The sequence below is a fragment of the Podospora pseudoanserina genome, chromosome 4, assembly GCF_035222485.1.
Source record: "Podospora pseudoanserina strain CBS 124.78 chromosome 4, whole genome shotgun sequence".
Classification (NCBI taxonomy): Eukaryota; Fungi; Ascomycota; class Sordariomycetes; order Sordariales; family Podosporaceae; genus Podospora; species Podospora pseudoanserina.
In genome coordinates this window covers 3,167,354-3,188,889 of record NC_085923.1, presented here as the reverse complement: position 1 = coordinate 3,188,889, position 21,536 = coordinate 3,167,354, and the positions used below count along the sequence as shown (strand labels likewise).

At 52.5% G+C, this 21,536-nt stretch overlaps 8 protein-coding genes and 2 non-coding genes across 10 annotated transcripts; 4 read left to right on the top strand and 6 right to left on the bottom strand.

The window, feature by feature from the left end:
- Positions 1-43: 43 nt before the first annotated feature.
- Positions 44-1,164, bottom strand: QC764_406140 (uncharacterized protein; the record flags this gene model as incomplete). Its single annotated transcript, XM_062946904.1, has 1 exon — positions 44-1,164. The coding sequence occupies one exon, from the start codon at positions 1,162-1,164 to the stop codon at positions 856-858; it is 309 nt and encodes a 102-aa protein (XP_062800820.1). The 3' UTR covers positions 44-855.
- Positions 1,165-1,213: 49 nt separating this feature from the next.
- Positions 1,214-2,773, top strand: QC764_406150 (uncharacterized protein; the record flags this gene model as incomplete). The annotated part of the gene is made up of 1 exon (XM_062946905.1): positions 1,214-2,773. The coding sequence occupies one exon, from the start codon at positions 1,214-1,216 to the stop codon at positions 2,771-2,773; it is 1,560 nt and encodes a 519-aa protein (XP_062800819.1).
- A 6-nt stretch (positions 2,774-2,779) lies between these two features.
- On the bottom strand, positions 2,780-4,675 carry SWF1 (palmitoyltransferase swf1). The gene is made up of 3 exons (XM_062946906.1): positions 4,231-4,675; positions 4,026-4,179; positions 2,780-3,970 (listed from the first exon to the last, which is right to left on the bottom strand). Exons 1-3 carry the CDS (start codon positions 4,317-4,319, stop codon positions 2,936-2,938), a joined length of 1,278 nt encoding a protein of 425 aa, XP_062800818.1. The 5' UTR covers positions 4,320-4,675; the 3' UTR covers positions 2,780-2,935.
- Positions 4,676-4,777: 102 nt separating this feature from the next.
- Positions 4,778-7,151, top strand: QC764_406170 (uncharacterized protein; the record flags this gene model as incomplete). The annotated part of the gene is made up of 3 exons (XM_062946907.1): positions 4,778-5,383; positions 5,436-5,762; positions 5,817-7,151. The coding sequence occupies exons 1-3, from the start codon at positions 5,261-5,263 to the stop codon at positions 7,149-7,151; spliced, it is 1,785 nt and encodes a 594-aa protein (XP_062800817.1). The 5' UTR covers positions 4,778-5,260.
- A 2,065-nt stretch (positions 7,152-9,216) lies between these two features.
- On the top strand, positions 9,217-11,084 carry QC764_406180 (uncharacterized protein; the record flags this gene model as incomplete). Its single annotated transcript, XM_062946908.1, has 2 exons — positions 9,217-9,530; positions 9,701-11,084. 2 exons carry the CDS (start codon positions 9,217-9,219, stop codon positions 11,082-11,084), a joined length of 1,698 nt encoding a protein of 565 aa, XP_062800816.1.
- Positions 11,085-11,384: 300 nt separating this feature from the next.
- Positions 11,385-11,456, bottom strand: QC764_0069820. The gene has a single exon. It is a non-coding gene; the product is annotated as a tRNA-Glu (tRNA).
- Positions 11,457-12,030: 574 nt separating this feature from the next.
- Positions 12,031-12,104, bottom strand: QC764_0069810. Its single transcript has one exon. It is a non-coding gene; the product is annotated as a tRNA-Asn (tRNA).
- A 90-nt stretch (positions 12,105-12,194) lies between these two features.
- On the bottom strand, positions 12,195-14,329 carry QC764_406190 (uncharacterized protein). Its single transcript, XM_062946909.1, has 4 exons — positions 13,250-14,329; positions 13,129-13,193; positions 12,835-13,072; positions 12,195-12,762 (listed from the first exon to the last, which is right to left on the bottom strand). Exons 1-4 carry the CDS (start codon positions 13,502-13,504, stop codon positions 12,343-12,345), a joined length of 978 nt encoding a protein of 325 aa, XP_062800815.1. The 5' UTR covers positions 13,505-14,329; the 3' UTR covers positions 12,195-12,342.
- A 2,503-nt stretch (positions 14,330-16,832) lies between these two features.
- QC764_406200 (uncharacterized protein) lies at positions 16,833-17,956 on the top strand (the record flags this gene model as incomplete). The annotated part of the gene is made up of 3 exons (XM_062946910.1): positions 16,833-16,883; positions 16,939-17,181; positions 17,234-17,956. 3 exons carry the CDS (start codon positions 16,833-16,835, stop codon positions 17,954-17,956), a joined length of 1,017 nt encoding a protein of 338 aa, XP_062800814.1.
- A 924-nt stretch (positions 17,957-18,880) lies between these two features.
- Positions 18,881-21,482, bottom strand: QC764_406210 (uncharacterized protein). Its single transcript, XM_062946911.1, has 4 exons — positions 20,471-21,482; positions 20,043-20,405; positions 19,165-19,989; positions 18,881-19,096 (listed from the first exon to the last, which is right to left on the bottom strand). The coding sequence occupies exons 1-4, from the start codon at positions 20,774-20,776 to the stop codon at positions 18,977-18,979; spliced, it is 1,614 nt and encodes a 537-aa protein (XP_062800813.1). The 5' UTR covers positions 20,777-21,482; the 3' UTR covers positions 18,881-18,976.
- Between the last annotated feature and the right edge of the window lie 54 nt (positions 21,483-21,536).

Here is a 21,536-nt window from a genome sequence, read left to right as displayed (position 1 = left end):
AAGATGACGATCGGTTGGAGTTCTTTGGATAATTATTTTGGAAGAGGGAGAAAGGGGGAGAGATGGGAGGAAGAACAAGAGCAGACGGACGATGTTGATACCCCCTGATTTTTACACGATTTTCTGCAAAAGAAAAGCACATGGAAGAAGCGAGCATAACGAGGATGGCTGACAAAAGACAAGAACTTTATTTGTACATGGTTCAAAATATAACGGTTTCATACGCGAGCAACAGCTGCCTCAAATACGCTGCCATTACTATAGATAAACATCCCACTGGATGTAGAGCTCCATTTTTGCTTCGATGAATCCAACTGTCTTCGACCCAGAAAGCATCAATCTCCAGGCGTGGGCTGTCACCGGTCCGAGAACCAACTCTGCCTGATTTGGCTTTGAGTCTTGAATCCTGGCACAGATAAAAGATATCCGTTGATTGCGGAACCCAGCGTGTACGTACCACGCAACAGCGACATATCCTAGCCGGCCACCATAAGAGGATGGAGGATTGTTTGGAGAGAGACAACGACGTCAGCTAGAACAGGACTCCTTTGTCTTGGTCATCCGCTGGAAAGATGCCCGCAACACATCCCCTTCCACAAAGTGATCCGCCAATTGATTGACAGGAATTGCCAATGCCTCCCCCAGTCCTGTACAGTCCAGATATCTGCCAAGCAAGGCTACCTCTGTCGTGGCAGCACGAGCATTTCCCTATCGTACACTCCTCCACATCCTACACAATTGTACACCCCTCCAGCTTGTCCAAGACGCCCAAAGCATCCCAGCCAAATGATTCCAACACGCCAGTCTAGATTCCCAAAAACGCCATGTAAATGCCGCAACGCCATGTCCCAATAATCACTTCTGCCCCTTCTCAATCCCATACTCCTTGGGAAGATCCATCCCCACCCTTCTGGCGGTGAGGCGCACTCTTTCTTCTTCGTCCATGCCCATGCCGGGGTTGTACCGCTCGACCAGGGTGACGTATGTCCTTTGGGCTTTGAGGTAGGAGAGGTACTGCTCGGCGATGTCGGCTTTCTTTTCAGAGGAGGAGGAGGCAAAGTTGTCGCGGAGGTGCTGGTGGAGGTCGGCGCGGGGGGAGGAGAGAACCGGTCGGGGGGGCAGCTCGCGGAGGAGGGAGCGGTAGAGGGTGCGGAGGTGGGACATTCTGAGCGGGCTATCGGGCGGGTTGTTGGTGGTTATAGGAAGCTGGAAGATGGAAAGCTGTTGGAGAGGAGCTCGGAAAATACCCCAGCTTGGCGGGGAGGTGCTTACATATCCCCAACCCTTATCGGATCAACAGCCAAAGATAAGCACTTCCGGCAGGCAGAGTTCCTGTTTTTGGAAGCGATTGACATTGAAATCGCATCCCGCTTTGCGACGGCAGCGACCGACAGCAGCACTCTCAACAACCACGCCGTCGCCGCCAAACCAATCCCCACCATGGCGACCCTCCGCGCAACCCCCAACCTCCTCGCCATGCCCCCCCCGCTCCCTCCTCTTAACCCATCACATCCTCCTCCCAACCCGAACCTTTGCAACCCGCCCCGGGCCCCGCCGGCACTCCATCCCCCCCCTCCCCGGCTTCGACCCCGAACCACCCCTCTCACAAACAACAGAGGAGTACATCCCACCGCTGGAATCAACCTCCTACCTCCCCCCACCCTCCAACGACCCCAACGGCCTCCCCTTCCCGGCCCCCCCCTCGAAATCCTCCCTCGCCAAGGCAACAGGAATCTTCACCTCCAAAGGCGGCCCCAAATTCCTCTATTCCGCGGGCAGATTCCTCGAATTGCCAGTCAACACCCACACGCCGGAAATCTGCCTCATCGGCCGCTCCAACGTCGGAAAATCAACTCTGATCAACGCCCTCTCTGGCCTTCTCGGCGCATCCGCCCGTAACAGCCATGGAGTGGTGGCGCGAAAACAAGGAAGCGCGATAACCTCCCGTAAAGCAGGCTGCACAGTCACCCTCAACGGCTACGGGTTTGGCACCCCACCCCCCGAACCCCCTTCCGCGCTTGAAGAGATCAAAGCCAAAAGAGAAGCCGTTGTGAAGGGAGCGACACGACAAGCGAGGAGGGAGGCGCAGAAGGAGTATATGCAACGGGAGAAGCCGAGGAGATACGCCCTGATAATGGTTGACATGCCTGGTTATGGCTTGGGGTCCAAAAAGGACTGGGGGGTGGAGATTCAGAAATATTTGGCGAAAAGGCAGATGCTCAAGGGGGCGGTGGTGCTGATTGATGCCGAGACCGGGGTTAAAGAGCAGGATAGGATGGTGTTGGGGAACTTGAGGGATCATGATGTTAGGACTGTGGTTGTGCTCACCAAGGGGGATAAGGTTGTTGATGCGGCGGTGGTGGAGCAGAGGAAACAAAATGGGGAGGGAAAAGGGGGGGCGGAGGAGAGGATAGGGGAGGTTTTGGTGGGGGTTTGGAAGGAACTGAGGAGAGCGGAGAGGAGGAGTTTGACTTGGTTGGAGGGAGGAGACAAGGGGTGGGAGAGGGAGGTTTGGGTTACGGGGGCGGGGGATCCGAGGAATGGGGGGTTGGGGGTTGAGACGGCTAGATGGGCGATTTGCAGGTTGGCTGGGTTGGTGGAGGATAAGAGGAAGATTGTGGTGCCGGGGTTGGATATCGTGGTCGGAAAGGGGAAGAAGGAGGTGGTGGAGGTGGAGCAGGAGGAGCCCGAGATTGTTTCGTTTGATGACATTGAGGCGTTGATGGAGAGGGAGAAGGCGAGGCCGAAGAAGAGGCTTCATCCGTCGTTTTGAGGGTGTATTTATTATGTACTGTAGTATTATCATATATGGATGTGTGCATGAGAGTTCGGGATAGATGTAGATTTGATACCCAGGGAATTTTGGATCAAGAAATTTTAACTCCCAGGAGCTTAGCTACTCAACCGGCGCTATGCAAACCACCGCCAGCCCGTCTCAAGCCAAGTATATCCTCCTCGCCCTCCTCTTCTTCCTCTGCCTCAGCCCACCCTTCTGTCTCTTCCCACTCGGTTCATCGCGAAAATTATACCCCGGCACCAACACATCCACCAAATTATCCCAAAACCCGATGTCATACAAATTCTCCACATCCTTCAACCCCCAAACCGCCTCCCACGGCCCATACCCGGGCAGCGTCTGGTCATCCTCCGCCGGACACTGCCCGCTCTCGGTCCTGACCAAAACCTGCTCCGTCTCCGCCGGCCACCTCGTCCACGCCGGCTCGACCTTCAGGTCCTTCTGCCTCTGCCCGTGCATCTTCCTCTTGTACGCAAAGCCCTCCCTCATCTCATAACTCCAATCGCTCCACTTCATACTCTCGTTCGTGGTCGTCCCGCAATAGACAAGCCAGGCGTGATACCCCAACAGTCCCCAAACCAACGGTGACGTCAGCCCCGCCAGCAAGGTAACCGCCCCCATGCCGACCTGGTTCTGGAAACCCCACGACCAGATGACGAGCCAGTCTTTCAGCGGCATGCCCTCCCCTTTATTGGCGTTCCAAGGCAACAACGCCCAGTAGGGAAAGAAAAAGTTCATTCTTTTGGCCATGAGATAGACACCCAGAATACCGCCGTACGCTGTCAGCACGGCTGTGGAGAGAAGAAGCAAGATGAACCAGTGCTGGTTGTTGGCCCCGACGCAGTTGTTGATGAAGATGCAGTGGTGGTCGTTTTTGGCTATGCAGCGCTTGCAGACGGAGCAGTGCTTGCTTCGGGCTGGTTTGAGGAGGTGGCAGGTGTGGCATTCGTTGCCTGGGTGGAAGAGGGTGAAGTCGTAGGGGTAGCGGGACATCTCCTGGGGGTGGTTGGCTGGGGTGATGTACCCTGGGTCGGTGAAGGCGGCGAGGTACAGGAAGAGGTAAGGGAGGATGATGGAGACGGTGCCGGTGAGTTTGACGAGGGGGGTGAGTTGAGGCCAGGCGGTAGGGAGGTAGAGGATTTCGCCTATGGAGAGGAGGAGGAGGAAGAATATCTGTGGGGGGTTAGTGAGAAACCAGCACAAGAGGGGTGAAAAGGGGGGGGCGTACCAGGACGGATGGATGTCGGTCGTACATCATGTAATTCCCGAAGCGGACACAAGCTGGGGAGATTCGGCCGCCGGTGACACGGCGGTCGATGGATTTGAGGAGGTTCGGGAAGTGGACCCATATTACTTTGTGAAGCCATGATATTGGTGTGCCTCTGGGGTATGTATTAGAGATGGTCCTTGGTCAACAGTCTGGGGTGTCTTACCTGAGTGCTGGTAGTCGGCCAAAAAAGGTGACAAAGACCATGAATGAGATGGCCAACACCACAGTAGCCACCGTTGCGATGACGCCCATTTTGACGCCGAGTTTGAGCACCCCTCTTGACTATTATTACTGAATAATAGAACAGGAGACTTTATTGCATTTTTCGGTGTTATGTGGATGGAATACAACCCATGGTGGTCAGCTTCAAACGGCGGACGTTGGTTGTGTCCCTTACGGATGAGTGAGCGAGCGGCGTTGTGTGGAGCTGAACTTGGCGGCGCAAAGAGGAATCTCGAAAAAGCTTAAACGAATAAGAGCTCGATAATATATATATGTATATATATATATATATATATATATCTAAGATGTCAAGAAAAAGCCGCGATTCTTATTTTCCATTCTCATTCTCAAGTCCACCGGTTCGAGTCGTGAGAACGAGTTGAAAACGAGGCCTCAATGAGCTGAAGAAGCGGTGCTTACATCAGCAAACCCAAGAACCCCAGCTTGTTCGAGAAGCCCCGTTTTTCTTCGACCTTTTGACACCCCCACTTCCAACGTCTCGTGATTGCGCGACACCCCAACTTGACGCGTGCCAACAGATAGCATGAATAAACGGAAAAAAAGCAACTTTGTTCAATAACCCAACCATCGACAGCTTTTGGGCGACGTGATTCTACTGGATTACTTACAACTAATCACCCATTTCTATACAACCGAAGCAGTGTCAATAATATTCAAGCCGTGGGACAGAAAGCGCAGACACTTGGCTTGCGAATCGCTCGGCGCCACAATTAACCCTGGTCCCTTCCACATCGGGTCTTTGACGGCGACCAACTGCTCGCAACTCCTCACCCTCAAGACTGCTTGCTCGACTCTGCTACGCCACTTCGGCCATCATATGCAGTGGAATAGGGGATCTCCCATGATGCTCTGAGCGATCAGCGGCCCCTCCCATTGCATAGCTGCATCGAGCACCACAGTCTCGTAAGCGACAACCCTGAAGGGTTAGGGTTAGCCGCCACCCCGCTGCCATGCCACAACCAATTGTCTACGAGGGGGTCAATGGATGTTACGAGGGTACTCTGTTCAATGGTCTCAAGTTCTTCGTATCCAGGCGGTTGCCTCTTCGCAGTGAGGTTCTTGGAAAGATCAAGGTAGGTGTTTCCACCACCATCTGTGGTTGACAAAGACTAACAGATGACACAGAACAATGGCGGCAAAATCGTAGAAATGGAGAAGTTTGCCGATGTGCTGATCTGGGACTATCTCATTACACATGGTGCTCCGGCTGGTGCTGTCTCTTCCAAATTTGTCGAGGATTGCGTTTCCAAGGGGGAAATTGTCAACAAGGAGGAGTATCTTGTTGCTGTTCCAACTGCGACTCCAGTCGGCTCTTCTGCTCCCGTCAAGAAGGGTACGAAAACCCCCTTCACACCGAAAGATGATCAGATGCTCCTGAGCTGGATCAGGCAGAAGGAAGAGGCCGGGGAGAGCATCAAGGGCAATGCCATCTATCGAGAACTGGCTGCAAAGGTACGACGGCTCGTTGACCACAAATAGCGGCTGTTTCTGACTATCCGTTTCTAGTACCCTCACCACACTTACCAGTCCTGGCGGTCACGATACGTTGAGAAACTTTTACACCTCCCACCACAACAGTCTGTCCACCCGCTTCCGCCTCCCATCCCGACGCTAGTCAAGTCTAAATCGTCAAGTGATGCACGAGCTGCACCGCCATCGACTGCATCGTCGACTGTCGGAAAGAAGTTGGCTAAGAGGAGGGAATTCACAAATCAAGATGATGAGATTCTGCTTCAGCATCTGGGTAGGTGGCAAGGGTCAGAGTCTGGGCAGAATGCATACAAAGAGCTGGAAGAACAGTACCCACATCATACCTGGCAGTCGTGGCGGAATCGATACGTCAAGACCTTGTCGAAACGAAGGGATTCTGGCTCCGGCGATGAGCTGCCGCCAGCAAAGCGACCGCGGAAGTCTACCGCCAGTGATACTGTTCCGTCCCGCACGCCCACGGCACCGCCCACAACGCAACTGGAATTGAGCCAGAAAGACAAGGAAAAATATGAGGCACTCCGGGAAAAAAAGAGAAAGATGGCGGAGGCCAAAGCTGCAAAACAAGCCAAGTCAACCAGCCAAACGAGTACAGCAGACCAGGCCCAGGCCTCAAGCTGGGTGGAAGAGCGGGAGAAACAACCCCGAGCTGCCAGTGCGGCATCGTCGCCACCATTGCCATCAGGCAGCCAGAAAGAGGAGCTGAAACGAAAGCTGAAGCGGATTCGAGCGGAAAAGGCACGGAAAGGGGCGTCTACCCCGCTAAAACCTACTCAGGGGGGGCAATCCGAGAGAACAGCGGGTGCTTCTAGCAGTACACCACTACCGCCGGCGACCAATGAGACCTCTTCTGGGTTCCTAACGCAAGTCTCTGCCCCCAATATCGACAGCCCTGCCTTTTCAACTCAGGTGTCCGCCGCAGTAGCGGAAACACCGCAGGCTCCGACGCCTGCGCAGCGGAAAGAGCTCGAGCAAGCTAGGATTCGATCACGGAAGAACATGAATGGGTTGATAACCTCGAGGGAGTCCTGGTTGGAGTTAAGGCGTATGTTTAGTGAGTTTAATGAACTACCTGAACCGAGCGAGACTGTGACGGTGTTTGGGCGGGAGGTGGACTGTTGGGATTTGTGGTCTGAGGTTGTGGAGGTTGGGTACCCGCCTTCGCCGGCCGCGTGGGTGCTTATTGCGGAGGGGTTGGGGTTTGTGGATGATCAGGAGTTGAGGGAGGAGGGGGAGAGGAGTGTGGTGCAGGCGCTGAAGGAGGGGTTTGAGGGGGTTTTGGAAGAGTTTTGGTTTGCGGTGGAGTGGTTTGCTGGTGAGAGGTTTCAGGGGGTGGAGGTGGAGGAGGAGTAGGAGGAGGAGCAGGAGTGACGTTGGGTGGAAGAAGGGCGATGTAGTTTTTGAGGAGGTTAGTTGCTGTGAGGATATCTGTGGAAGAGTAGGAATTAACATTGCTCACTGGAGACAATACGCCCAATAGTCCCCCCCGCTGAGTAGGAGATATGTACTTGCTAGGTTTCACATCTAGTTCTTTCTCTGATGGCACTGGAAATTAGCCATTCAACTTTTTCGCCCTCCCGTCGCTCCGGTCTTGTTGGCGTCGCAGTGGGTCCGGAGCCGGCGACGTCGAGGCCGGGGGCACGGAACGGCTTCTGATTGGCCTGCTTTCGCCTTCTTTCACGCTAAAATTATTCCCAAAGCAGCAGCAAGCCATAGAATTTGGAGTTCGTCTACTCGAGGCAGACTGGGAAATCTTGTGCTACAACCGGACATCGAGGGACCCATGAAAGCCGGTTCACGGTCACCCCTTTCATGTTACACCCACCAACAGTGCGGCGACAAGGCAGACTTTGTGCGAGAAAGTTTTGCTGAGGTGTTGATTTTCAAGAATCAAATCTCGTCCAAAAATGATGGATATTTGTGGGTGCGGTACGTACACTCTTTTGAATAGCTCTGTCTTAGGCCAATATGGCCAACCTCAACATATGTGAATTTCACAGCAACTGGCTGTCTTGCCTTTCCTTTCCTTTCGTCTTTTCCATGTTGCCTCAACTACAACCACCTGTGTGTGTTTAGAGACCCTCAGTCTCTCCCTGTACATATCTCGTTATTCATACACCTGTTTCCAGTGTACTTTGCCCAAGATTCACTCCAGTCATGGTGGCTAATGAGATGGGACGGTCTCATCTTACCTATCCGATGGGATGGTACTGTGGGATAAGCCAAAATTGCTTGATTTTTCTGTGGGGTTGGTTACATTCAACGCCCGTTGTATCTTACGCCGTGTGGTATATTTCTATATTTCCTAAGGCTTTTTAAATCTCTAGAATACTGGTAGTGGCTGGGTTTGTGGTGTTGAGGTTGTCGTTAGGTCGACCCCTGAGCTTAACTTAGGGGATCCCGGACTGTCACACGTCAACGGACCAACCGGCCACACCACGGCCCAACTGCTATCTACCTGCACGTCGTGAGCCAGTGGTTGGAAGTGAGGCAGGCAATCAAGGGTGAGGCCACAGGGCACGGACTACTTAGTGATGGATAAATACGTGTCTTCTGGGCCTGTTTGTATTCCTAGATCTTCTTCTTTTCTTCCCCAAGGGCTTCGATGCTATTGAAGATTGTTAGCTGAATTGAACTACTGTTCCAGACCCTGATATCCAGCCCTTGTCACACGGACTACAGTCTCTAGTTGGTGAGGGTGAGGGTGAGGGCGGCCGTGTGGCTAATAACCCTGCCAAGAAAGATGGTGGGCTGGAAAACCGCCCGGAAGCTTCATGAACCGGTGAGATGAGCCAAACAGCGAGGGTTGGGGATGAGCCGAAGGTCCCGGAGCCGTGGGATGGGATAAATCGAGCGGCATCCCATCTCAACTCAGCTTATTACCCTCCCTGAAGTCTGCAGCATCGGGGATTACTGAGTATCTCGAGGGGACAGTTTGGCCCTTTGTGTCAACTCATTGAGCAATCTATTCAGATAACTGTAGCCGCGATAGGCTGAGGTCACTGGTCAGCGCCAAGTGCCACGTCGCTACCTTTGGGACCCTTGAGGTTGTGGTGTATGTCAGTATATCAATGGCGCGAGAGGAAGAAATGGCTATCACTGGTTGTTCAAGACACTGAATCTGCAGCCATCGTACAACCAAGAGATTTGGACTGCGTCCGCGATTGGTTGTGGTGACCAAAAGGGGGGTTGGCTGCATTTTTAGTCAGAGCCTTACATGCATTATTCTCTTTTCTCCCGGCCACGTCAACAAGGAAGGCACTTGTTCCCCACCTAGAGGTTCTGTTGTTGGGTTGCTGGAAGCTGATAAGATGTCCGGACTCCGGCCACTTGAGGATTTGTCTCCCAACAGCTCGGCTTTTGGCCCGTTGATCACTTTACACACCAACCGCGCAGGAGCAGCCCAACCTTCGTTATCATGACTGACATTCTGGGGGCCATTGACGCTTCTATCAGCCTGGCCGAAAGGCTTCGCAGTTTTGTCAACAGTTACACGGGGGCTGAAGAAGCGGCTGCCACAATGCGTCTTTTTGACGGCCAACTTGGAACCATGAGGCTGAAACTCTTGCGCCGCGGTTTGAACAGCTACCAAAACAACTTCGCCAGTAACGACATAACGACTATTCGAAGCGCCATAACAGAGCTCCACAGCAAGCTCGATAAGGCTATTGGATTGGTGCCGGATCCGCAACAGAAAAACAAGACGATCCTGCGCGTGCAGTGGGCAACTGGGTTAGAAACACAGTCATGAACGAATTTGAGACCATAAATGGTGGGATCGACAACCTACAGAGCATCGTCAATCTCGCCATGCACACTCTCAAGCTGAAGCCGCTCAACCACGGACGCGAATTCAAACTTATTTTACACCAGGGTCATGAAGAGTAAGACTTGGGGCCAAGGGGGTATTCCACCCTGGCGGTGCTGCCCCCGAGTTATCGTTCCGATTATCCGGTGCGAGTCTTTGTGGAAACCTACAGAAACTCTTCAAAGGCAACAGCGCTCGCCAGACACGTTGCCACGAGACTGTGGTGGACGTCCGACAACTTGGAAAACACGGACTTTTTGCGGGGAGTTCTGCCCTGTATTGGTTTTGATGGGTACAGGGTGATCTATTTACTTCCTAAGGACTCAAAAGATCTACAAACCTTGAGGAAGCTGATCGACAGCAAGAAAGTGTCCCTCGAGGCGCGGTTCTCCCTGACACTCCAGCTCGCGAAAGCGGTACTCAAGGTCCATTCCGATGGGTTGGCTGCGCACTGTTCTATCCGCAGCGACACCATTCTGTTCCTCACCTCTGGCGGAACGCGGGTTTCAGAGGTACCGGCGCCGCCCGAGCCGCCCGAGGCAGCTGCACCACCGGGGGGAGGACTTGCCAGACGCAACACCTTGAAGCAAGGCATCAACCGGGTTGTTACGGGTATCAAGGAAATTGGCACAACCATCAAAAGAACAATGAGCTTCAGTGCAAGAAAAAGGGACAGAGAGGATATCGAGGATAGGAGGTCAAGAGACAGAGGTGCGGGTAACAGGGCGGCTACACGGAAGAGCAGTCAACAAAGCTTACGGAAACGCAACGTACCGCGGAAAGTGAAGAGAAAGGGGGCTATCTGGCCGGGAGCCCGGTCAAACGACAGCTCGGAGGACTTGCCTGACTCGGTTCGTGACGAACAGGATAAGATGGCAAGCAAGAAGGACTCGGTCGCTCTCAGCTGTGAGGTATCAAACGCCCACACACCGCCCGGATTTGGCAGTCTGTATCTCACTCATTGGCAACACGTTGTGCACCGCGGCGCTCCCCTCGGCAACTTTCCCAAAGATTGGACGAGAGATGTCTATCGACACCCCGAACAACACGGTCAGACCGAAGCAACCGCCAAAATAGGCCACGATATCTACAGCATGGGCGTTTGCCTCCTTGAGATTGGGCTGTGGAGGTCATTTTCGGTGCTGAAAGATGGCAGCTTGGAACCGAGTGCGCTGGGGGAAGCTGCCGGCATGAACATAAAAGAAAACTACGAGGCGGTCGTCGTCAAGCAGAAGCTTGGGGAGATTGTGAAGAGGGAGCTACCAGTACATATGGGGGAAAGGTACGCTCAAGTTGTGGCTGCGTGTTTGACCTGTCTAGATACAGACGAGATAGGTCCAAATCCAACGTGGGGAGAAGGCTTTGGAAGTGTCAATACTTCCGAGGGAGCAAAATGCAGCAGATTCAAGAAGGTTGTCGTGTCTCCCCTTGAGCACCTTGATAATGTATTGACCAAAAGGTCTGCGGACCATGAGTGAGCGCTGAAGGGTGCATATCTGTCACTGTAGGTTTTAAATAGAATCTTCAATGTTTTGGTAGATGCACGTATGTTTTCATTCTCTTTCCAGAGCCTCGAGATTGGACAGTTACATAAGAAGCTCCCTCGAATTTGCTGTGTAGTCTTGAAAAGTCCATCACCACCACACGAGAACATATATTTGAAACAAGACCCTGGCATCTCTCTCCTGTGCTTTTGACTTTGGCTTCGTTTCGCGAGGGGGGAATACATGTGGCATGATTCCCAGGCTCTCATCAACAACAAGCGATTCACCGCTGAATCCGGTATAGTGTAACGGTTAACATATCGCGTTTTCACCGCGAAGCTCGGGGTTCGATTCCCCGTACCGGAGTTCGATTCCATTGCCAACATCTTTTGCAGTGTGCTGGCGATGTTCATTTTTTGCGTTTTGCCCCCTTTCTCATAAAGTTTTGTGATCATGCACTTGTTCCTCCACCTTTGCGAAAGACAAGTTGCGTTCGTTCCGTCCTCTTCTTTTCTGCGACAGACGGTCCCACTCCATGTGGGCTCCACTTCTCTGCATTCGATCGTTCTTCAACAGACTCAAGAATCAAGATGCAGGACTACATCAATTTGACATGGAAAGATGCATTTCATCTTTTTTTTTGACAGCCTGTATATGACCATTCATTATCCTGGATTACGCCACTTTATTCCAATCTCATCTTCTTGCGAGTTTCAAACAAGGATACCCGCAGTTAAAAACCCGCTTGGGTCAGTATTGGAAAGCCAAGAAAAAGTTGAGAGGTATGGTGCTGGGAATAGCCTCACTTTGAGCAGAGCAGACAGAATCCGCACCATCTGCAAAAAAACTGACCACCAACAGCCAAAAAGTTATGTTTTCCCCACCAGGTAACTTCAATCTTCATGTTGTCAGGTATGAGCAAGAGAAAAAGATATCAGAACTCCTCCGGGAAGGCTCGAACTTCCAACCTCCTGATTAACAGTCAGACGCGCTAGCCAATTGCGCCACAGAGGATATCTTGGGATATTGTTTACAGTCAGATGTAGCCCTTATATTATTGCTGCTCTTGTTGTCTGTTATGATATCACAATAGGGGTGGAAAGGGGGTGGTCCTGTGCGCTGTCCGACAAAGCCAGAGCAAAATTATTCTACTATTATTAGGCTACCTGAAGCACGAAAGATATGAACTAATATCTATCCGTCTTCGTCTCGTATAAACATTGAGGGTAATTATGAGTTGGGTTGCATGTGCTTAAAGCAGCAGACCAAACACACCTACCATCAAACCCATGACGCACCCTGCCAGGGATACCTCCACCGATCTGATACCGGCGCCAGTTCCTCCATTACCATTAACATTATCGTTACCGTTCCCGCCTCCGGGAAGAGCGTTGGTGATGGCAGGCGGGATCGGAAGGGTCCCTGTGGCTGTTGGGCTTGTGGTGGTGGTTGTGGTGGCATCGATCAGGTCATCAATTCCACCAAAACTAGCAGTTGGCTCCGGTGCTCCGCTGTCGACGTCGTCATCGCCATCGGGGGTTGGAAGAGCCCTTGGAGTCGACGTGGTAGTGGGCGTGGTGAACGTGATAGGGTCCTCTGTGAGAGACGTGTTTGGTCGGCACGTTCTTCCGTCTCTGCAGCAGCCACTTCCTGTGAGGCAGTAGTAGCCATCCTGACATCAAGGACTTAGTTAAACGTTCGACCAACTGGAAACTGGATAGGGGTTAGAAGAGAGCATACGTACCTCGCAGTAACGTCCAGTTCCTCTGTTGCAGCACGTCCCATCTTCAGGGATGCAGTAGCCAGTGTCACATCTCTTGCGTCCAGCACCGCAGGTTGTGGTGCTCCCTCCGCTAGAACCGCCACCACTGCTTCCTCCACCACCACTGCCAGCGCGTCGGCATGTGTTGGTTGTTGTGCATTCGTAACCGGCATCGCAATAGCCTCCGCCTGGGCAGCAGACACCACTGGAGGGCATGCATCTGTTGAAGAAAGGTTACATAAACATATCAAGTGTGAGATAAAGATAAGAACATACCCCCTATTGCACATCACTTCCCCTGGATCGCAAGTCCCGCCGACGCCGCTGCATGTCCGTCCCTCCTATGGTCTTCGTCAGTATCACTTCGTAAGTCATTGTACAACAAAAGTCAACATACCCGGCAGCACCCAGAAACAGCCATGCAGTAGTAACCAGCATCGCAATATGTGCCTCGTGATATGCAGCAGACACCGCTGAGCGGAATGCACCCATCCAAACACCACTTCTCTCCTGATCTGCATGTGCCGGTCTGTCTGGTCAACCTCAAGAATCTGAGACCGCCCGGGTTGGGAGACGTCTCGGGGACCATCTCGAGGTGGTTCATGGCAATGCCGCTGAGGAGGGCGCGAACGGTAGTCTGTCCGACGAGCATGTTGGCGGTTGTTGTCCTTGGAGTCTTCTATGCCGTGCCGGATAGAGATGTGGTAGCTATGAGATTCGCTGGCGGCTTGGAAAGCAGGAACCGCACCAGCGAAACAGAAGAACGAGAAGAGAACCACCCAGCTCAAGAACCCGAGGGCGCGTCTCTTTATCACTTCTTCCCCAAAGTTCCTACCTTCCATCACTCACCCAAATCACCCAGCCCCATGTGCCCTCTCCATATGCACAATCCCTGACCTTCCCATCCAAAAACAAGGGTCCAACTCCGCACATCCCCTCAAAGCTGAACTTTCCCATGGTTCCATTCTCCCAGAGCCTCGCCCTAGCCAGTCGTGTCGGTGTCCAGCCCAACCCATCGGTCAGTGGTCACTGCCTGCCGTGCTACCAGGAACCCAATCCTACATCTCCACCCACCATAAAAGCCTCTTACTTCATAGCTTAAGCGGAAATAAACCGCCCTCTGCAGTAGCGTCAACGCCTGCTGCCCAACGGCCAGCCACAGGCACACGTCCCCAGATTACAGGACCAAAAGAGGCTTATTCCCTGGTGCCAAGACCAGAGCTGACCCGCGTCCTTGTAAAGGTTTATCAACCTCGGACAAGAGTTGGGCCGTGGAATGAGAGGTATTACTGCTTGAGCCGCAATAATCCTGCATAGGACCCCTGCATGGTTCGCTGTAGCCTTCTCTTGGCGGTGCCAGCGTGTCGGGGGGGCTGTGTCGTTTACCTCGAGCGTTTGATTGGTGACAGTGATGAGGGGAGAGTTGCTAGTTGTTGGGGAAAGGTTGTTGATCTGCATGTGTCTCGGTCATTGAATTTGTGATAGCAGGTATCGTGGCACGTCAGATTGTGGACAGGAAAAGTTGAGGCAGTGACATTGCGCGAAGGCTTGTGGAAGATGGCGAATACCTACCTTGCAATACGCATCATCTCAGCTCTTTGAAGAAGCCGCCAAGTTGATATTGATATTTTCAAAACCACGAACTGAACCGAACCAGCAAGATTGGGCATGATAGACTTTCAGCCTCATAGGTACCAGGCTGTTCATGTTATTTGGTATAGGGTACACTAACATATACAGTCACCTATCCAGTCCCCCTATCCCATCCACCAACTACTTTTCTCCAACGCACTAACTACACCTGCACTCCGCAAAATCCAGTCCATCCATCCAGTCCACCACCGCCTCCCACCAATCCCGAAATAACCTTCCGGATACTTCGTTGATTATCGCCGCGTCGTCCATCTGGGATGTAATATTCCCGACGATAGCATGCCTCAGAATTCGCAGCATCTTGACCTGTTAGTGTTTTATTCCGCAATGCCAGTTGAAGGAACATCTTGAAATGAAGGAACATACAGGCCCTGCACTCTCGGTAAGTCCAGTGGGCGAAGTGCCCGCACTCGAAGTGATAGTTTGGGATTTTGAAGCACGTTATAGATCTGACTGGGTTTAGCGATAGAACCGGTGCTTGTTGTGGTGTTGGGGTCTGTTGCTCGCAGTAGACTTGCCTAGGTGGTTTGTCTTTGAGCAGATGAACTTGCAGAAGAGAAGATTTCAAGGTCTAGTTCATCCAGAAGCTGTAAAGGTGTGCTTCAGATGTTCAAAAGTCCATGGTGATCAAAAGGCCAATCATTCGTGGCTTCAATATGTGTACGCTCTGATAAATTTCTGCAGTGTAGAACCTTGTTTCTCCAAGTGATGGGAGTGGTTTTTTGTCTGGGCGTTGAAGCTTCAGTTGATCTAGGACAGTCGAGACATGTTTAGATCCTGGATAGCACGCACACAACTAGAGACCGTAGCTCACTAGCGGAAATGCTGCGCATCTCAGGCTGTTGGACTGAGATGATAACTTCCTGATTGTTTAGCTGCAAAGACAGCAAGGCTTAGAACATCAAACATCAGTTCAACAGCAAAATAATTGCTCTCCAGATCAAGGTATGTGGCTACCTACCCAGGTACCTTGGTTTAAGCCTTGCTTTTTTCATACCCGTGACCTTCTCAGCCGACTCACTCAGAGCGGTGGCCGTTATCCAGGTCCCCGGTCCCCGGTCCCCACTTACAAGTAAGTCATCGAACACTCACACGGACACTTTCAAAGGCCAAAGGCATAACTTTATCGGTTTTAAGCGTAAAAAGATGGTTAAAATTGGGAGAGAAGCGCGTTTAGTATAAAAGTGCTCTTGAGTTTGCTATATATCGATTTATCTGCTTTGAAGAAGGCCATTGACTTTAGCATATTTTAAAGCTTTAAGAGGGCCCGTGTATTTTTATAAGATAATCGTAAACCACTTGGCGTGGACCTGGATAACCAACAGCCTCAGGGCAGACCATCAGATCTACACCACAAGCCCGCTCATCCCAAATCCATCCCTTGACCCCCCCGTGATCGTCATATCAAAGAGGTTCAGGGGTCAGCAGCCGCCCTTATTAACCCTAACCCCACCCACCCCGAGACACCATTGCTCCTCCCCTTACATATGACCCCATCTAGTCGGTATCTCAATCACACAATGTCTCAGATCGACCCCTGAGGTCTTTTCGTCCAAGAAGACGCGCAATCAACCACCCACTCATGATACCGTAAATAGCATCATGTTGTAAGAGCAACACACTGTGTTGTGCGCAACTCGGGAGCAGCTCCCTACCAAGTGGGGTCCACGTCTGATGCCAACGATCCCACTCGTTCTATTCGCTCCTCCCTCGCTCAGAAGACTTGGCTGAGGATTCCAAGTATAAACACCTACTTTGACGGGACTGTGTTTGCCTTGTGCTCTCCCCTCACAATCAAGAATAGGTATCTTGCCTGTCATAAAACATCATGCCCGACGCAACCGACCCCGCTCCTGACACAAACATGACCCCCTCCGTCAACAACCCCAGCTCCGGTTCCAGTCCGGCCCCGATCATCCTCCGCTCTGCCACACCAGAGTCGGAGTTCAACTCTTTGATCTTCTCCCGCATCTTCAACCACCGCCGCCCCGATCTATCTTCCTCTACCATCCCCTGACAGCACTCCCGTCACCCACACGCCTATTGCAAGCCGCTGACTGTCTCTGACGTTGTGGCGTGTGTTGATTTTGCCAGGAAAAAAGACAAGCGAATTGCCATCCGCAGCGGGGGCCACAGCTGGGCCTGTTGGTCGATTAGGTATGACTCGATCCTGCTGGACATGATCGACTTTGAGGGAGGGGTTGGGTCAATCAGATGGGAACGCGAGATGGGTGAGGGGGTGGTGAGCTGTGGTCCGGCTGTGACGTCGGGGGTTGAATGAGTTTTTGGCGGAGGGGGCAGGATGTTTCCTGGGGGTCATTGTCCTGATGTCGGGTTGGGGGTTTTTGCTGCAGGGAGGGATGGGGTGGAATTGCAAGGTTTGTCACGGTGCCCGGCTTGTTCGAATATTGTTTTTGCTGATTCAAACGACAGAACTGGGGTTGGGCGTGTGAATATGTGGTGGGAGTTGATGTCGTGACGGCTGGGCTCGAAGTCTTGCACATAAACGAGACCAAAAACAGAGACTTGTTTCACGCTGCTCGGGGTGCGGGGCCAGCCTTTCCTGCTGTCGTGACGAGGTTTTATATGAAAACTCTGTCTCTGCTCCCGATGTGGCAGTCGCTTTATTTCTTTGATATCACCAAGTTTAAAGAGGTGCTGGAGTGGTTGATCAAGGTATCCTCTCTTCCCATCTTGTCGATCTTCCCCACACTAACACCCGCCGCAGCTCTCCCCAACCGCCTCCCCAACCCTCGAAATCGTCCTCGTCTCGTCCTTTGTCCCCCAATCCTCCCCCACCCCAACCCTCACGGCAGTCTTCACCTCCTTTGCCCCCTCCCACACCGCTGCTCTTTCAGCCTTAACCCCCATCCACACCTCCCTCCCCTGCCCACCCTCCGCCAGCCCAAACCACCCCAGCCGCTTCTGCGAACCTACCTCCCTTCCAGAAGAATACGCAGCCCAACTAGCCGGCAACGCCGCCCCCGGATTCCGCACCCGCTCAGACAACGCCTACCTCTCCAACGACCTCTCCCCGGCACAAGTTGCTGCCGCGCTTGACCCAGCGTTTTCATCCCTTCCGACAAAGCAGAGCACCGCGCTGTGGTTCTCGATGAATCCTACTTCGAGGAGGGCACGGAAGGGGGACATGATGCTTAGCATGCAATCTGATCATTATTTTTCTGTGTATGCTGTTTGGGAGGAGGAGAAGGATGATGGGGTGTGTGATAGCTGGGTGAGGGATGTTTTTGCCAGATTGGAGGAGCAGGAGGGGACTCTTGCTGGGAGTTATCTTGGGGATGCCGACTTTCAGTTTAGGAAGGCGGGGGGGAAGTTTTGGGGGGAGGGGAAGGGTGATCCGGGGGATGTGAAGGCGAAGTGGGATGGGGAGGGGAGGATTTGTGGGCTCTTGGAGGGGCATGAGGCGTTGGGTGAGGGGGTGAGGGGGTGAGAGTTGGGATGAATATGAGTTGATCTGGGGAGGTGGTGAGATCTTAGGGGGTATGGTTCGAGGGAGGGAGAGGTGGCGTGGGGGGTGGTGACGGGTGTCTTCTCGTCCTTGGTTACCTAGGTAGGTAGGCGGCATGTGGTTAGTCATGATGTGTCGACTAGAGAATTGGGAACAGAGAAAATGGACTTGAGACTATGCCTACCATTAGTTAGCCAGCCTGTGTTTCAAAGACCATCGCACGGTCTCGATCTACTCGTCCAATATGGATCGTGCCAGAATGAAACTTGATGGCCAGGCAGCCAAGTGTCAATGTGCAACCCAGAAACCAAGGTGACTTTGTCCTCTTTGGCAGAGAGACGCAACTTATGCCAACCACGTATGGGATCCCTTTGAATCTTCCCTATCTCCGCCTTTCCCAGCCAGCGTGTCTCGCTCACCACGGAAAACTCCAACCAACTCCAACAACCCAATCCAAAGACATTCCATCCACAATGTGCACGAAAATCGAGGTCGCACTCAAAGCGTGCGGACAACTTTCAGAAGCGGAAGATTGATAAAAAAGAAAAACAAATGCGGTAGGCCTCTTGTTTCCAGCCCTCAATCAAATCTGGCGTCGATATAGGTACTGACAGACAATGCGGATCGTCGACTACGGTCCCCGGTCCCCATAATTACACCATTGACCCTGCCAAAGTTGAGGTAAGCAACATTGGGAACCGGATGAAAGAGGGTTGTCCCTACGTTGAGAAGGATGCCGAGAGGAGAAACGAGGATTTGCTAGCGTATGGGGATACGTTCCAGCATTGATGGCAACATACTACTCGGTGACGGGGGCGGGGGGAGGATATAGGGTTTGCAAGGATAACACCTGGATGAACACACTTGTTTGAACTTTAGTGCCTAGGAGGAAAGAAATTCATGTACTGATTTTTGAATAAGTGGTATTTGTTTCATGATCATAACCATATACACCTCTTCCAAACCCAAACCAACCCCCAAACCATCCAATCAACCCCAAACTCAAGCCTTCCCCTCGGGCTTCACCAACTCCCTCAACTTAAACCTAGTGATAAAATTATTCTGCTTCACAAACCAAGCATTCACAATCTCCCACTCCGAGTTCGGATCATCAAATCGAATCTGGTTTTTTTTTTCATGTCAGCATCACCACACTCGCTCCCCGTTCCTTTTGATTAGGAAAAACATACCTCAAACCTCCTCAACATACTCGGTACCAACTTGTAAATCTCCAACAAGCTGATGTTCTTCCCAATACACGTCCGACTCCCCATCCCAAACTGCAGCATGCACCCATTCATCCCCTTCAACCTCTCCCCATCCGTCTCATCCACCCACCTCTCCGGCCTGAACTCCTCCGCATCCTCCCCCCAGACTTTCTTATCTCTGTGCAAAACCCAAGCATTACACCCAACAATCGTCCCACCCCTCACCCAATGTCCTGCAATTTCAAGCCCCGGCTCGGGCACGATCCGCTCCATCGGCAACCCAGGCGCAGGATGAAGCCTAAAAGCCTCCTTGACGCACGCATCAAGGAAAGGCAGGGTCTGGCTCTCGTGCCAGGTCACCAGTCCAGTCTCGTAATCCGAAAACCTCCCCTCCCTCGCAGCGTCATCAATCTCCCTCAGCAACCGCGCCAACGCCCTCGGGGTCTTGTGCAAAAAGTAAAACACCGCCGACAGGGAAATGGCCGTCGTCTCCGAGCCCGCAAAAGCCATGCTCACCGCCATTGTCTGAACCAGCGTATCGGTCATGAAGTCAGGTCTGTTCTCCCTGGCGGCCAAGAACTTGGACAGGAGGTCAGGGGATTTCACTCCCAACGGCGGCTTCTCCGACGTGGGCAGCAGAGGTTTCGTTTCAGGTGACGCCGACTCCAGCTCGGGAAGCCGCTCCGCCATCCTTGCGCGGGCGAACTTGGCGACGGGAAAGGTGGTGTCGAGGATGCCCCATTCGCCCAGCTTGAGGTAGAGGGGGTTTTTGAGGAAGAGCTTGTCCAACAGGGGGATTTGGCCGATCTGCAGCATGTCAGAACCGAGTCTTGGTGGACAGAAAAGAAAAGGGGACACACAGGAGCGACATAAAGGAATAGCTTGGTGAGATACGCCACAATCCCATCCACATCCTCGTTCCTCTCAATGAACCCGTGCCTCTTGCTGTAGGTAATCTCCCCAATCACATCAAACGCGTAAAACTGCAGCCACTGCGTGAAGTCACAGGCCTTTGGGGTGTCAATGTACAGCTTCTCCGTCTGCTTCAGGAACAACCTTGTGGTGTTGTCGACAAAAGGCTCGTACTGCACCAGCTGGGACATGGCAAACGCCCCGTTGACACACCGGCGGAACTGCATGTGGAAGTCGTTGTCTGTGGTGCTGAACAAGGACGGGAGGCTGTGCCCTTTGACGACTGATTGTTGAACGACATAGAAATCAGACTAGCCAAATTGTCAGCACATATTCCCCCCCTTCTTCGTCACGAAAAAGACGAGGAGATAAAAACCTTGACAAATCCCTTATTCAACCCGTAAATCGTCTTCAACGCCTCCGGGTCCGCAAACGAGAGTGTGTTCGGCCCCAGCCTCACCACCGGCCCGTACTTTTTGTGCAGTTCAATTTGCGTCCTTTCTGGTCTCCGTCTGTAGACATCATAGAACCTCCACCAGTCCGTCAACGATGCCAGGAACGGCCCCGGGTATTTGTTCAGTCCATTGTGATACCTGTTCTTGACCAGCCAGGCGAGAACGACCGTGACAAGAACCGCAGGCCAGTGCTGGACCAGGAGGTGTATTATCTGATCTGTGATCATCCTTGTGTGTTATGTAGGCATGTGATGTCCTAACCTGCAATGATCGAAAAGAAAATGGTGTGCCCTGTTGAAGAGGGGTCTATCACAGTAGAGGGTGTTGAAGTTAAACGAAAGAAGAAATAAAAATGATGACAAAGTGAAAAGGTAAAAGACAAGAAGAAAGGTGTCGTGATGATGTATGTATGTATATAGCCACGCGGGAAAATCTCTAATTGAGCCCACATACCTACTACCTACCTGACCACCAAACACACACCTGCCGCCCATTCCGTTCAATGCCGAGAATGTCCAAGGTCAAGGCGAAGAAACAGGCAGGGGGGGCGGGGGGTTGGAAACCGAGTTGGAGTAAGGTTGTCCCCCCCCCTCACCCGGGTAGCAAGACGAACGACCACTCTCAGTGATGAACTGGGTGTCTGTCCCTCGGGAAATTAATCTATTTTGGTCCTTGCCCGCCATCAGACAGTTTCCCTGGATGGCGGTCCTGCAAACAGACGATCCCCGACGGCCAGCAGATATACACGGGAGGATATTGCATGTAGGACAGACCGTGCCGAACTAGCGCAGTGTATATGGCTGAAGAGTGTCCCGGGAATCGTCAACTTGGGATGATGGGTAGGTAACATCTACGATATCTCTCAAAAGATGTGCTCCATGACGACAGCACGAGGGGGAGGGGGGTTTTTCGAAGGATCGCGGAGCCGAACGGAACCAAAACTCGCCTTTTCCCTTCCCAACTCGGAAACAGTGGTCACGCTGAACT

What these genes read in the sequence shown, in the direction of transcription:
- SWF1 (XM_062946906.1), bottom strand. Translation starts at nt 4,319, where the DNA reads ATGGGCGTCATCGCAACGGTGGCTACTGTGGTGTTGGCCATCTCATTC. An exon ending in GGCCGACTACCAGCACTCAG is followed by an intron (nt 4,180 to 4,230) that starts GTAAGACACCCC and finishes TACATACCCCAG; the next exon opens with AGGCACACCAATATCATGGC. An exon ending in ACCGACATCCATCCGTCCTG is followed by an intron (nt 3,971 to 4,025) that starts GTACGCCCCCCC and finishes AACCCCCCACAG; the next exon opens with ATATTCTTCCTCCTCCTCCT.
- QC764_406190 (XM_062946909.1), bottom strand. Translation starts at nt 13,504, where the DNA reads ATGCTCGTCGGACAGACTACCGTTCGCGCCCTCCTCAGCGGCATTGCC. An exon ending in CTGTTTCTGGGTGCTGCCGG is followed by an intron (nt 13,194 to 13,249) that starts GTATGTTGACTT and finishes CGAAGACCATAG; the next exon opens with GAGGGACGGACATGCAGCGG. An exon ending in GAACTGGACGTTACTGCGAG is followed by an intron (nt 12,763 to 12,834) that starts GTACGTATGCTC and finishes CCTTGATGTCAG; the next exon opens with GATGGCTACTACTGCCTCAC.
- QC764_406210 (XM_062946911.1), bottom strand. Translation starts at nt 20,776, where the DNA reads ATGATCACAGATCAGATAATACACCTCCTGGTCCAGCACTGGCCTGCG. An exon ending in TGAATAAGGGATTTGTCAAG is followed by an intron (nt 20,406 to 20,470) that starts GTTTTTATCTCC and finishes CAATTTGGCTAG; the next exon opens with TCTGATTTCTATGTCGTTCA. An exon ending in TATTCCTTTATGTCGCTCCT is followed by an intron (nt 19,990 to 20,042) that starts GTGTGTCCCCTT and finishes GACATGCTGCAG; the next exon opens with ATCGGCCAAATCCCCCTGTT.